Source organism: Opisthorchis viverrini (genome assembly GCF_000715545.1).
Source record: "Opisthorchis viverrini unplaced genomic scaffold opera_v5_77, whole genome shotgun sequence".
NCBI classification, from domain to species: Eukaryota; Metazoa; Platyhelminthes; class Trematoda; order Opisthorchiida; family Opisthorchiidae; genus Opisthorchis; species Opisthorchis viverrini.
In genome coordinates, this window is record NW_008751733.1 from 1,671,452 (window position 1) to 1,687,300 (window position 15,849).

The following is a 15,849-nucleotide window of genomic DNA, read 5'->3' on the forward strand; positions in this document are numbered from 1 at the left end:
GTAAAAAAAAACAAACGTCAAACGCTTGCACAACCAACAGTTAGAAAGTCCTGAATATTTCGACATTAAAAGAACTTATCGCTCCATAAAAGACCGAATACCATGTGTAAACAAAATCCTCAAAATAGTACGTCAAGGAAGAATTGTCTTTCCTTATTTTGAATTGTTTTTTATCAGTCCACTGTGGCTTCATTACTTGTTAGACAGACTGTTGCAATTTTAAGCAACTTGTTGAAAAAATACTCCTGACTGGATTTGATTTCGGAGAGAGGTGAACTGAGGCCAGACAAGTTATCTGAGGCAAACTAATAATTCAGTTCCTAGTAGGAAACGTCCTCACCTAATTGTGTGCAAAGGATAGATTGTTGTTCCGGAGACACGAAGATAATATCGGGATCTAGTAACACTACCATCACCACATCGTTTTACGCAGAACCATGAATCAACCCTAAACCAGAAGAGATTGGTTACAATTGTATCCACAGTATGAGAGGTATTCAGTTTCAGCATGCTCCTCCTTGGATTAAATTTCTATCCGGACAGTACCTTGGTTTGTATATATAGCATATCGTTCGGTGCGACTTCGATACTATCAAATACGGTTAGAGGTTTACAACTGTTCTCAGTGGATAATTGAATGACAGGCGACGGGCAGATAGATGGGGATGGCAAACATATTCGATTATGAACCAGTATGACAAACAAGGTGCGAAACACACTCATACTACGGAGCAGGAACAGTCCTCTGTGGTCCGCCACGCCACTCTTTTACACGGTCTGAACCACCAAACATGCTTCCATTATTCCGCACCAGACGCACGAGTTTTATGGCTGTTATGCTTGGTGAATACGTTTCAAGGTAAAATTGACAGTGCGCCCCGGGGATCAGTAACGCAACGATGTGTGTGATTAGCATGGTCGTTGAGCTCGATTCCACATTGTTTAGCTGAGATGCATCAAGTAGTCAATTTTAGTGGTACCACGAAGTGGTTGGATCAACCCTCATCTCTACAAACTAGGTTAGACCACTCCATTTCGATGTGTGACACGCTGACCGCAGAGGTCTCCGGATGAGTCAGCTGAAGGTGACAGTCCACTTAGGAATACTGTGATCTGAGCTCGGGATAGCTGTGTCATTAAGAAACGAACTTGCCAACGGGAAGGCCCACGGTTCAAACCCAACTTCACCATCTCAACTGTTCCTATCTATGATAGGGCAGACTGACATCTCTGCCCCGTGTTTCTGTCAAATGGCATGGTCAATACACATAGAAAAAGTATTGCAGCTGAACGATTATGACCATCATATTATGATGCAAACTGACCCATTCGTAGTTCGAATGCAAAGTTTAGGTAGAATACTAGTCCCTATTAGAGATGAATTGGTTGTACCCATTGGTTGTACTAGCATTTTACTCGTAGAATTTTATCCTTTTTCTCCATTTGGATAGTGATTTTCTGTCGATCGTGAAAGTACAGAAAGCGCCTTGTTTTTATACTTTCGAGGCACAACGGAAATAATCACATCGCCCGTAATTTAATCAACCTGGAGAGCAGCTGCGACCAGAACAAAAGTCATGAAAAATTGGGAATAGCTGATAGACTGCCTCCACTAAATTATCGGATTCGCCGAACTGATAAGATAAATTCACTGAACCAACTCACATGAGATGCGGACAACCGTGTCCCAAGAAATGTTCAAGGTCTGGAGCGAAACCTTAAGCATTGAAGATCCTCAGGGCATTGTAGTTCAACGAGCCAACTTTGAGTCTCCACGGCGAACAGCTAGAATTCCACTCGGGTCACCTGGCAAAGATGTATCTGCACGTTTCGTGACATATACCGAAACACCTTTATAACAAAAAATAAACTATTACATTGAAGACGGAGCTCTTCTTCACTCAGTGATGCCACAACAGAGCGTTATAGGCAAAGCAAACGTTTACTTCAAGTCGCTAAGGCTGGTGTGACTTCACTCTATCAAACAGGCCGAAGAGCTATAGCAGACCCACCCTTAAACTTCTCACAGGAGTCTTACAGAATTTTCTCGCTGTCTGATGCCATGATAAGCTCTTAAGATTATATGTCCAGTCATGCAAGCTAGAATACATGTCGCCCATGACATTTAGAACTCACCTTTTACACGCACCTCCAGTTATTCTGTTGCGACAAGGGGGATTAAGTGGGGAATCTCCAAGATGATCCAATCTAGAGCATCGGATGCGGGCAATGGAGACCTTCATTCGGACCACCTGCGTTCAGGCCACTCATACCACGAAATACCAAGATGGAAAAATCTGAGGCGGATTTTTCACAGCTCTTACGCGCCTACGCGGTATGCTGGAAGACTCATTTCTTGGGGAAACATCTCAGCCTGACCAAGAATCCTCACATCCTTGGTAAAGCCAGAAGAGGCTTTGCTACAGAGATCACTGATATTTTGCACTACTTACAAGTAGGTGAAAATTTAAGAGAAGTAACCTCAGCAGTGAGCCGCCGGAACTCAGGTGGGTCCAATGATCAGCAGTGAGAACTGTTTATCCGAACTAGATCTGCTTCAGAATCACCAGAGTTGAACAGTTGCTAGGGGGTTGTAAAACAATCAACAACCCTGCAGCGAAGTCATCTTTTACTTCGCCAATCGAACTGTAAAACCATGGTGCCATTGTCAATACTAATTTATATAGTGCAACTTAAATAAACAGATGAATGATACGTGTAGTGCTGTCGCACTGTTATTTTACTCATCAAAAACGTTACTTAGTTCGCATGCCTTCTAAGAGAATGAGAGGAATCAGTTATCAAGAGATTGTCGAGGGCTGTTGAAGAATGGCGCTACCTTTGAAAGTCTAAGGAGCGTCACATGACAAAACGTCAAAATATAGCAGCTTTGCGACTGCAGACAAGGGGTTCATCTTTAGAATACCATCCTTTTACTTGTGATCAGTCAACCGGTATTCTATTCAGAAAATTGTCCCGACTCGTCACGCAGACTTATGATGCAGTGAGGCTTGGAGTGCTATTTACTAACCAACCTATCCATGCTCAAAGATTCAAGGATAAATAACCTACCCTGACCGAGCAAATGGTTATTTACTCCTAATGCTGTGTAATAGATCACCTAGATCGGATGCAAAGACAATCAACAAGGCGTATCTGAAAGAACTGCCTGACGTCATCACTTACAAAGCCCCGGGATACAGACTCAAGTCCAGCATTAATCCATTTGGTGAACACTGGTAACCAAGCTGATCCCACAGTGGCTTCCGAGTATCGAGTACCCAAACACAAATCCAAAGGATATAGACAACGTCTTCTAGCGACAGCCGAAGCCATAAACATACCTGCATTGTGCATTCAAGAGAACGATGTGCATGTTTGATCGTGTTTTTGCCCCAACTGGCTACTACACACCGTTAGTAACACAGTAGCTAACAGACACAGGAAGCTACTGAATCAGAGACATGTCTGCGATAGTCTAACATTCCCTGTTGTGTTACGCACAACTCCGCTCCCCAATAACGCACTGATGATGTCACTAAGATTGGTGATGAAACGTTTACAACCAAATTGCCCAGCTCAGCGATCAAGCCAACGACCATCTACGCTACCTGAGCTACCGACATTTTCCTCTATTCCCTGTTCTCTCGAACAACTTGCAAATAGTCTGTGTCCTCATATTTCATGTGGTTGTATTCCGAAACCCGTATATTGCCGTCTGGCTGCTCATCATCTCATACTTTATATTTGCCAGTTGATCAATTTATCGAAAACTCAACGTTTCCTCAAAAAAACGGGGTTCCACATAGGATGGGATTTTCCACGCCAGTAGACATCATTTGCATGAAGCACGAAACACTTGCAGAATTATAGCATAATCAGACAGTTTAGTCCTACTTCAGTTTGGGTAGATTTAATGGTTCCTGGGGCTAGTGAAGACGGTGGTTGTATCACCTTTTGTATAGAACAAACACTCAGGATCCATTAGCATCTCCACAGTGCCGAATGCGCACATTGCACCATTAGGAGTGTATACAAGATCGATAACGAGTGATTCAAGTGCCTACTGCCGAATATGAGCGACGTTCACCAGGCAAAATATATGGAAGTTCCAGCCGGCTCAACTGAAGACTGCTATGTGGTTGATGATTTTCGAAAAACGGTAATCAATAATCAGAACTGCACACCTTCAACTTAAGTTTCTTTTAATGAGAAACCCAACTGGGTCGTGGTTGAATCTCTGGTTTATTCTGTTCTTCAACCAGATGTGCTAAAAATAGGCCAAGTGGAACGACATTGAAGATATCGAAGGGATTTTTCCTTACTAGTAATCAGGTTGGTTGAAAAGTTTTCACCAACCTCATGCATAGTATTAGGTCAAGGGATAGCACCAATTTATCGAAATGTGATTGGTTGAACTGACGGAGAGTGAAAAGCTTAAATGACCAAGGTAGGCTATAGGAAATTTGCTACTAAATTTATTGAAATGTTTTCCAAAGCAGCATCGAGACTAGTGAGGAAGTCTACTATGCCCGGCAAGAACCTAATATCGGGTTCATTAAATTTAGTTTCGTGCTGTTAAAGCTCAATGGATAAAAGATGAACAGGCAGCTCACCGTATCCTCTGGATGGCGGAATCGGCAGGGTAGATAGCGATTTTTAGTGACGAGAAAGCTCACTCTGACAGCGGGGTGATTGTAACGACTCTGCGATAAACTGGGCTGCAGTCCTTGAGAGTGGGAAGAACTAGGTGGCTAGACAAGACTCGAAATATTAGCGCTTAAAACCCATCGGGCAGAGCCAAATGCGGAGTCTGAGTCATGACGACATGATAACACACCACCTTATTTGCCTACACAATGAAATCCTAGCTCCAGTTTCACACTATTCCAGAACTGAATCATACTCTTAAATTCAATGGAAACATCGGGACACGACGGGTAGCCTCTGCTGATCACCTGCTCGATACTCCTAAGAGACTCAAAACCTTCAAAATCTAATCACAAGTATAAATAAGTGTAGCCCCATGTTCAACTTCCATTCAGAAGATCGGAGGTTCAACTCTGTGTAAATATTCAAGTGATACGTACCACCAACTTCAGAACAGGACATCCACACAGAGCATCTCAGTTTTCTAGAGTGAAACTCAATCGCCAATGCTTCGTTCCAATAGTTCCGGGAGCAGTTGATTGAAACAAACTAAATGAGAACCGCATTCCAATTCCTCTCGAATAGGGGGCGAGATTGCCCAAGTGGTTAGAGCGCGAACTTACTGACCGGAAGGTCCGCGGTTCGAATCCGAACCCCGCCAGTCGACTTCCCCTGTCTAGGCTTGGGCAAACTGGCAGTATCCCAGCTCTCGTGCTTCTTTCGGGTGGCATGGCAGCTAGGCACCGAAAGGGTGCTACAGCTGAACGGTTTCTTTCTTTTCCCCTCGAATAAAGATTCGAAAATTGGGAAGACCGGATTACTCAGGGAAACGTGCCCATGTAACAAGAGACACACCACTCATTTGTAACAAATATATACTTTACCATGGGTTGATAGTAGCTATTTTGATTTTTTAGCAAACGCAACGGAAGTTATAGCGAAAAATTACAAAACCAACCGTTGACACCATCAACATGCCGGGAAATCGAACGTAACCTTAATCGAGAGATGGTCCCAGTTACGGATAATGCTGCCTTCACTGTAACCAATTCATGTTGCGATGAAGATTTCGTCCTGTAAGTCAATTCAGTCTACACTTTGCTCCGTAAATGAAATCAGTCCATGCTGAAAAGCCAAGAAGCACTGTACAGTTGTTTAATCACAATGGATGTCTTCGCTCCGTAAATGAAATCAGTCCATGCTGAAAAGCCAAGAAGCACTGTACAGTTGTTTAATCACAATTGGATGTCTTCAACAGTGCATACCTCATGAAACTCCAGTGAGTTCCGTCTGGGACTACATCCCGCCCGAGTGTGAGTGATGCTGAGAATCAAGTGAAATGCAGTGCGATGCATGCCAAACGGAGCAAAGAAAATATGCGCAGTGGATAAGTCACCAGAAAAAATTGATTTCGTGTTTGACAAACTTCGTAAAAAGGGTACGTTGAGGGGCTCTTAAAAGCCGGTTTAAAGTCTTCTGCACCGAAAGTGCCAAACCAAGAGGTACCAAAGGAAGCCAGCATGCCTCTAACCGCCTCATAAGGGCGACGTGGTCAGCCAGACACTCACAGAGAATCTCAGTAGAATGTTCAAAGGCACGTTTAACGCTGGCCTCGCTCAGTTCATATTCACTGACTATCGGATGTCCATGCAAAGACTGCAAGGTCAACTACATCAGGCCATTTCTACGCGTGTCATTTGATTCTTTTAGGCTCACTACATCAGCCAAGTGACACGAACACTAACACTTATGAACACATCCTTCCGTAAAAACTACCAACACTTCAACGCTGGAACACCTTGTGGTCACAGAACGCCAATCGGATCCTGCAATGGTGGCATTTACTGTTATCTACGAGCTTTGCATGAAGTCACTAAAGAAAAGCAGGATTAAAATTATCGACAACGCAGTAGCCGTGTTTATAAGAACTCGAAAGCGTCTGACCCTATTTCCTCATTTACTCTGGTCAAACCACTACAAACTAGCTGTAATGGATCAGGATATACTTGAAGGCTAATGGATCAACTCAAATGACCCGGATTCTCGATTTGGTCCTGATCAATGCCTTCCACCTCATCTCTGGTCACACTTTTCTGATTTTTGTAATATCTGATTTGACTTGACGGAAACTATGGGACCGCGCTTACCTGATGACCCCCAAGAAGGCCGAAACTGGTCGTGGGCTGTCGAAGAATTTTCAGCAACCTTAAGAGTAGTGCATTACGAATATACATGTATCGCGATATATCATTGCAGCTGAAACATGAGGTGGCCTGATGCAGCACGCTGAGCTACCTGGAAACATCACAAACGAGAAATTCAGTCGGGTTCCAGGTGAATCTCTCGCAAAGCCAAATTTGTTCGCAAATGAGTGTATTTCGCAAATCCGACGTGACCATTTTGGATTCGTTGAACGCTTACATGTTGACTGACTTAGATCTGCTAATTTGAACGTAAAAGCCTGACGACGAGAAGCCAAAAGGACACCTTCACTCAAATAGATGTTCATAATTCTATCGACACCTTCATCCGAGGACTTATCTTGCACAGCCTCATACAGATTAACTTGAAAATTCGACCTAGATGCAGGTCTAGTGTAAAAAGGCCAAACTGCAAGAAAGGTGACATCTTATGCACCAGGCCAAATTCGGCACCACTTCGTTAAAAGTCATAGCGTAACCCGCCATCATCCTCTCTCCACATCGTTTTCGCGTGCATTACTCTTCTCTCCAAGTCGACCACCATCTTAAGGGTTAGATCACTAAGGTGATCGGTCAGTGTGCGTAGAAAGTACTGCCACGGGATCTACGTTATACTGCACAGAAACAGCCGTGAGCATGGCGACGAAGGATCAGGAGATAAAACCGAAATAGGCCAGAATAACACCAATATCACGGTGGTGGTGAAAAAGAATATTGGGCTCTAATTTGTACTAGGATAGCGGAACAGTGGTATACTTCAATACTACTTCCATTTTCTGCACGTGTGGTTCTTCCTTGTGAGAATTTCGAAAAGTCCTGTATTCGCCCATAAGTTCGGTTGGCGAATAATGGGTAGGAGGCGTAGAATAAGATCACTACATCAAAAGTGCGGCCTTGCACTATATGGTGTTGATTGACGAGCAGAAGATGGGAAACCAGTTGATAGTGGCCAGATTTTATGGTTGATGGGTCCGCTCTTTGGTCTCCTCGAACAGCCTCACCGGTCTTGCAATGGTTCACCTGTGGAAGGGTGTTAGGGGTACCGTGCACATCATCGCTGAAATTTCATGGAAAAGCTGTGTTCCTGTATCGTAACTCGGCCCATATCCTTTAGTTCCTCACCGAACCAGGAAAGGCTGACAAACGGTCAAGTCACCAAATTAGATCTGACAGCAAATATATGGACAAGAGGCAACAAGGGGACAGGCCAACACTGTCGGTGTGAGATACTTAACAAACAGGTAACGGATTCGCTTCCTACGTCACAGCAGAGCAGCTTCCGTAGGCCATATTGATACCAACCAAAAGAAACGCTACTCATACTAAATCACGTTTCAACTTTCTCACAAATGCGATGACAGCCCCTTGAGTAGTCTGCCGACAATGACTTGAAGGTATCTGAGTCTCTGACTGGAGGGTGCAATAGACCCGTTAAATTGCTGCGTACTAAGTGGTCCTGAGAATAAGTAGTAAGGAAACGACCTGGCGGAGGGTTAGCGTGAGCCAAGATTTCGTCGAAAGAATAACCCATTGATCAACAGGGCACCAGATTATTCAACATTTAGATGCACACCGTTTCGAAGCTGGTCACACACGATTCAGTATATACTTTGCTAAGCCTGCTCGTTGGAGAGCAGATGCTTTCTCGAATATTTGTCTTCGATCGGGCCACAATGGGCAATTACAATGATGAACAAAAAACATGGTATATAGAAGTGCAACAATATCGACCAAAGGTAGAAGAACGAATGATCTTGACTGATCTCGGAACCGTTCGCTTTTTAGAGGGGGTTCTACAAGTAAAAGATGCTACAGAAAAATGAATGTCGTCCGTGAAAAGCGGCTGTCTGTTAACTGGGTGTCCGTGTTCCCACCGACACATTTGTGCAGGCCAGGAGTTCACTGGCGTCGATATTGAGTCGTCCTGAGGTTCAGTCGATATTGTTCCACCTTGAAAAGCGTTCGACATAATCCGTTGTCCCCAATGACACGCCGTTAGTGCACTACCCAATAGCAGCGGTTCATGATAGGAACCAAAGGTACTCAGAAACATCTATTGAACGTTGACTTGATTGGATATGTCAATAATAAACATGCAGCAATCGATGAAGGGAGAAAAACTCAATATTGTCACCAAGTCACAAGGGTTAATATTCAAGAAAAAGTTTGTTGATCACGTGATTGGGAAGAAAAAACAAAATTAATGAAATGCAAACATGTGTCAGTTGGTGTAGGGATTGACACAACATAATACATCTGGGCATTCGGAATGTTGGGTTAAGAAATGAGTTCAGATTTTATAAGCACGAAACTGAGAGAGAAGACTATTGGAAGGATTATGCTCTTCTATCGCAGCGAATGGACCATGACCTGAAGAAACTACAAGAGAAGGCTGATAAGGCAATAAAAATAGACCCACCACTTGACACATTCGCAGGTGGTAACATCTTATCAGCGCTATTGGACACTGCACACCAATGCATGCACTAAACCAATGATTAGCACTAAAGGGAAAGAAATGTTACTGTATGGAACTGGTCCTTCAGAAGTAACCACCGCTCAAATGGAATGTTCAAACCGCTTGACTTCCAGCATTCGTACTGCCGTCGAAGTTTCGGATCTGTTAGAACTTGTTTAGCTCGGTTGATGGCTTGAAATTGAAATGCTATTTGGAATAAAGAAAGCGTTCACACACAGTGTACTTGAGTCCGGATTATCATTTTTGTCTGGATGAAACTCTCGCGCCTTCAATCGGAATTCCGCCTCTATTTGTTCCACCTGAAGTGCAGAGAATTGTTAAATGATAGCTCTGGTGGGGGGCTACCGTCGAACTGGAATCAACTCCTAAAAGCTTGTAGTAGCAATTGTCTGCTAATCCATCCAAGCATGCAAAAAAGTCAAAATCCATTATTCCGGTGACCTGGGTTACCCAGTAATAGGATTCCACGACAAATTCCTCTAAAAAATAAAAGCAAACGGTTGACAATGACGTATTCAGCCGATCGACCTACATTAGCTTAAACGTGCTTGAAGTAAGGAAATCGGTTCCAGTGTGAGTCGGCCACGCAAAGCCACTTTGTTGGGACGGACGCTGCCTATTTTTTGCTAACTCACCGAACAACCACTAAGTGAGAGATTCAAGGAACAAACATCTTGGTTGCACTATCAAATCACTGAGGGAATTTTCATTTGGCTGGGTGAAAAATCACTGACCAAACTACATTGAATTGCGAATCGATTCCTCTTGGTAATTTTGGTGGGCTGACAAATGGAACAGTGGTTCAAACTGTATAACATGTGATCTCGAGAGCATATGATACAACGCCTGGAACAATCACTGAACACTGCTGCGCTTAGTTCAACAGTTCTGGCTGAATTTGCATGGATAATTGTTAATCGCCAGTGAGTTGAACTTACAACGGTTACAACGGTTGATGTGATTTGTGAACCGAGGACATTGGTTGATACTGAGGTCAAAACCATTAAGCGGTTTCAATTTGTCAGTTGGTTTTGAACACGTCTTGAAAAACTATTTCCGTCGATACGGCTACACAATGTAAAAGTGAAATCTGGAGTTTCGTGTAGCCCTGAAGTTCCACATCAAGAGGCCAGAAATGGCTAACAAGTCTGTTCCTTTCGATGGACTTCAGGGTTCTGCGTTTGAAGAGCCGTGGCGCACTTAGAGACATGCATTCCCAGGACAGCGTAAGATATCGTTACAAAAACGTACCTGGAACAACTACCATCCAGCAGCTTCGTGGAGAATATTTGCGCATGGTATGGGGCAACCGAATCGAACGACTCACAGCAACCGCTCACGAACCTGTCGATGGATTTGCCCGTAGTGTTTACGGTCGTATTACTACAGATCTCAAAACTAAGCACACTGTCGAGTAGGATCCTGACCCAAAGCAGGATTGGACGGCATCTGATCGACAGAAACTACAGGTTAGGATTTAATCTCGCAGTCACTACCACCTTAAACGGAATTATGGCAAAACTCCCCTTCCTATTCGTAACGACTTTACATTTCTGATTCATTCAATAGATTCAGACAGAGCAAATTGGATGCTTTTCAGCCAAGGCTTCGTCCTGTAATTGAACTCAATCTATACTCAGAAGCCGAGAAGCACTGTACATTGAGACTCATCAAGTGTGAACAGTTCACAAATCTCCACTTTGATTCGACCTTGCAACTTCCCAGCGAACAGTTGAGGATCAAACTATCCGACGACACGGGACTGGTCAGCGGTGAATAACTCGCACTTAGACGCTCACCGTCCATCCAAAAAAACATTGTATGGTCACCCGTTGACTGGCTCCTCAAGTGACGAGTGGAAGGTTTGCTAACCATATGAACTACTGCCCATAGGTTGTTGGAAATATGTTTGGAGGACCATAGTGCTTATTTTTTAATCATATGTCGGTTGAAGGTACCCTAACTGGAAGTCCAAAAGGCTTCCTCATGATAAAGACCATATTGATACTCCTTTGTATAATGCGCAGCGAACAAGCTGCCTTGAGAACCCGTTGCGAAGACATTCGAAGAAATTTCTTCTATTCGATATTTGTAGTAGGTTATGATTGATTGGATTGCGAGATTTACGCACGCCCCATAAGTCCCAAGCAGGAATGTCCGTGGATTTCGAGAGACCGACCAAACTTCTTAGTTCCCTGGGTACTTCATTGGATTTATTCTCAGCAGAATGGCATGACGGCCTGTGTACTACACACTGTGCAGAAGAACATCAACATAGTGTTGAGTACAAAAGAGTCCATCAAGTGTCCGGGTCCAGTAATTCCAAAATGCAGCTGAACCAAACATGAAATTTCAACCACATCACTGTTCAAATCAGAGATTCCGGAGACTCCGTTTACTTGATGAGCCCGAACACGGCGGCACCGATAGTGGGCTGTCTGTGGATTCTGGGAAACCAGCCCATAGCAACTACTTAATAGCGGCTACTGGATATCCCTCTATTTCAATGTAACCAGGCTCGAACCAGCTACTCCTGAGAGTCGGTTCTCAATGCACTTTTGACGATTCAGAAAACTTGTCCAATCACAAACCCTATATTCAACTAAGATTGCTTATCTAGTTTTCAAACAGTGAAATTGGATAGTCTAGAGAAAAGTCATCAACACCATTAGCTGAAATACTGCTGCCTCCTTGCCTTTCAATTCGCCTGAAAAAAGCATGGTGTGCAAAGAAGAGAGAAATGAAGGAGAGAACGAAGCGACCCAGTGCGAGCTTAGCACAAATATACTAAGAGCCTATACTGAGTCAGTATGTACCGCAGAAACAATGGACAGTACTAGTGGGATTAAAATAGCTAGGCTTACGATGTGACTTGTATCAACAATTTGCCATGTGATGATGCCAGACACCGATGTTTCACTATAACTATTAGTGATGAACGAAACTCAACAAGTTTGTGGCCGATCCAATCCGACAGCTCAATACCAAACACTGATAGTCTGTATACGTTTCAGCTTTCCTAAAAAGTTGCATGCTGTTTGATGGAGCAGGAAAGCGTACATGGTGGAAGAATGAACGTTGTCCAGAGGATTAAAGATAGGGAACTTTGCATGTAACCATAAAAATGGGTGACATTAGGCACATTTAACGTGCCATAGCCGTGGGACGGTTTGAATGCTGGGTTAGGTGATCAAGGCGATCACCCTTCTCTAAAACAACCGAAATTACTTGGCTTTCAGTCATAATGGAGAGGGAAAACTATATTGTGGCAACGAATTGATAGCCATAGCAGTTACGTGGTGTCGTCTCTCTGTCTGCTTCTGCTACACAAAAATCCGACGTAATCAGAAGATGCAGTGTGGCAAAAAATGAAGCTTAGGATTTGGAGCGCCCACTGGGTTGATTTCGATTACATTTGGGGGTGGATACTTGGTGCTGTAGGAGGAAAAGTCAAGGTTGGACTACAAGATATTTTCTCGTTGAAAAGAACCATGTAAGCTATGATCAATGACTCACTGGACGAAACTTCGTGCAGGATTTTATTTGTCAGCGATCAATTCACACTGATGGCTCGGCTTCTTCTCACTTTAGTCTAGTACGCTGTACCTGCGACCATAGGTAAGACTTCTCAATAAATTCACCCGTTAGTGATGTATTAGTCTCGAGTGACCTGTGCTCAGTCGATTAACTTCCTTTATTGCTATGTGGAACGATTTTTCTTATTTTAATGCAATACAAGATAATCAAGAGCGTCATGTAGATGTTACGTGGAAGACGGTAGACACATGATACTCTACAGGCAAGGGTATGCTGGCCTGAACATCGAGATTAAGAGCCCAGTAAAACAAATGTGTAAAAAAAGATTCATAGACAAGGCAACAAGTGATGATAGAGTTGGTAGATCTACAAGGTCACCTGGAATTACCGTCCCCGGGACAAGTAATCGAATGCGAACCGGTGACTCAATTGTCACCCACACCTCAGCAAACTTCTTACACCGCTCCGCTTTGGTTCCTGTAAAGGGTTGTAGTTTAGGGATTCTTCTAAAATTCGGATGACTTCATGATTTTGAAACGGAAATTAGTGGACACAAACTAGGAGCGACCATCCGTAATAAACTGCCATGGAGTGGCTACTGTTTTGAGAACGGGATCAAACCATACTGAACTTCGAAATTCATATGCAGGGAAGGAAACTCTCAGCTGACCACATAGTCCACATGAGGTACATCAGAGTCTCAAACTTCCACCATTCCTCACATGTTGTTTTCATGGCTTCCTTCGGAACCTTCGATACCTGATCAAGACCACTCTCTGTGAGCCTTCTGTGTATGGCTGACGGCGCAGATAATCGAGGCCATAATACCTGACTGAGCGGTCAAACTGGGGACACTGTAAAGTGTTAGCATTAAGCTACTTTATATCTATATTCGTTGGGTTTTAGCTTGAAGTACCATATGGTTGTACGTCAATAAAGTACCGATGCTTAACAATGGTGCCACCACCAATCATGACTACGATTAGCCAGCGATCCCGATTCCTCAGCACAAACCTGGGATTTTTGGTGGGCGTCGAAACATTAATCACATGCGTATGCAGATAGAAAAAAGACGAATGACGTATCAAGATGATTCTAATCACAAAACAAAGTAACGCCAAAAGGCACAGTAAACCATGGTCTGCGATTAATCTAAGGGTAGCTGCTTGTCCCAGTTAAATTTCACTCCAGGAACTGTAGTCACTGAAGTTGATGTGGGTTGGGGCAACGATGAACTGCAAAAAAAAACAAAGTAATTAAAGTACAGCATAACATTAAGTCATAGCATACTATACATAACGCATAGTATAGTAAGAAAAATGCAGGTGTAGAATTTGCCCAACAGAGAACACATTTCAGAGGTCATAGTTTGCTTCACTAAGACGTTTGTACTTAAGTTCCCGACCACGAATTGGCCATCTTCAGTCACAAATGGAACGTCGAATTTCGCTCTCGTGAGGCACGCACCTCCGCGAGTAACTGCCCAGTGTGGATGCACGCTACAGATCCAGATCCATTAGCAAAACTACGGAAACAAATGACCGCTGTAAGAAGCACAACTGGCGCATCAAAGTCCACTTTTACCTTTAAAAAAGTGTGCTTTGAAATAGTTTAGAGCCATTATATCCTTAGGTATGAGCTTGGCATTTTCAAAGGTACCTATGGTGATTTAGAGACACATACTATGTAGGACGTTTAAAGTGCTGACCTACATCGCAACATGACGTGGATGTAGAAGGCACAAGCCTTCAAAGACAACCAGGTTCGTCCTGTCCTAAGAGCCTCTGCACGAAGGACACACCAGTGAACCCGTAGGGCCGCGTCTGTGAGACCTGTTTTTCATTCATTGCTTTCACTTTCTATGACTTCCATCGAACAACCAAAGCAGACTTAATCTGAAGGGACTGGTAGAATACACTTTGCGAGAGCCGTGTACGGACATGCGGTTCTGTTAGTGTGGTACATTGAGGCGGCCGTCACGGCGAGGGACTGGCTACAATGGTAGCAAAACACAACCTGTGTGGTGCCTTTACACACTGAGATCTCATTGGATCTATTGCCATCGGCTTTACTGGCAATCTAGGTAGTCAGAAGAATCGGAAGTCTCCACTGCAATTTCATCCTGTCAGTGAAGTCAACCCAAGTTGAAAAGCCGTTTTAATCCCAATTGTTCGCTCAGCCTTTTGAATAAAAATTCACCTCAGAAGGTTTGGTAATTTGGATAGCGGAGCTCTTCTGGCAGATGGCTTGAGAAAGCTGCGATTAAGGCACAGGCATCTAGTGGCATCATCAGTCTCCAGCGGTTAGATGGAGTTCTTCTGACATTGAGTAAACGAATTCTATACCCAGCATCATCCTTTAACCTCTGAGTGGAAAAATGGTGGCCAATCGATGACCCAGTGATGTTTCAGGGAATCTCTGATCATATCAACAGGTGTCACCCGTGATCATCATCATTATCATCATCGACAGCATGACATCAGTGTTCAACACCGATGCTTCACTGCCAAACAACCATGACTTATTTGAAAGCTTTACTGTAAAGAAAAGAATAAAGGTGGATGGGGAAGGGACTTAGTGCTAGCTTAACACAATCATTCCGAGGTGACTACACCCCCAGACATTCACTCAGGCAATCTGGATAGAAAGTGACAACAAGAACGCCACTGACATCGGTTGGCACCCATATATTGTAGTGTCTCCAACCAGGCACAGTGAGGATCACGCGGTCTCCATCCTGGAAGGCGAGTAGCACCGACAGCACCCAAGCGTTTCGTGACCTCCTTCATACTCCTCTGCCAGGTCAAGGGTTGGTCACCTCTCTGTTTACGCCACTCCGAATTGGGCATGGAAAACAGTACTCTCTTCGGCAAACGATGGTTCGGCATACGTAACACATGTCCCAACCAACGCAGCTTCTGGTGCTGGACACATTCTTCAATGGAAGTACCCGTTACACACACTTTTTCTAACTGCCTCACT

General features: G+C 43.8%; 3 protein-coding genes across 3 annotated transcripts in view; 1 reads left to right on the forward strand and 2 right to left on the reverse strand.

Annotated features, from left to right (window-relative positions):
* Window positions 1-15,849, forward strand: part of T265_04597 (hypothetical protein) — a gene marked incomplete at both ends in the record, with an annotated part of 107,152 nt that overhangs the window by 86,000 nt on the left and 5,303 nt on the right. The window contains 2 exons of the mRNA XM_009169372.1: window positions 5,568-5,726; window positions 10,900-11,095. Coding sequence (XP_009167636.1) covers window positions 5,568-5,726; window positions 10,900-11,095 — 355 coding nt within the window. The remainder of the gene's footprint in view (window positions 1-5,567; window positions 5,727-10,899; window positions 11,096-15,849) is intronic.
* Window positions 9,142-9,629, reverse strand: T265_13545 (hypothetical protein; the record flags this gene model as incomplete). Its single annotated transcript, XM_009169382.1, has 4 exons — window positions 9,142-9,221; window positions 9,271-9,337; window positions 9,377-9,516; window positions 9,554-9,629. Coding segments are annotated over 4 exons (363 nt in total), but the record flags the coding sequence as incomplete, so codon positions are not given.
* T265_04596 (hypothetical protein) overlaps window positions 13,944-15,849 on the reverse strand; it is a gene marked incomplete at both ends in the record, with an annotated part of 10,377 nt that continues 8,471 nt past the window's right edge. Inside the window, one exon of the mRNA XM_009169371.1 lies at window positions 13,944-14,102. Within this exon, the coding sequence (XP_009167635.1) occupies window positions 14,015-14,102 (88 nt within the window). The remainder of the gene's footprint in view (window positions 14,103-15,849) is intronic.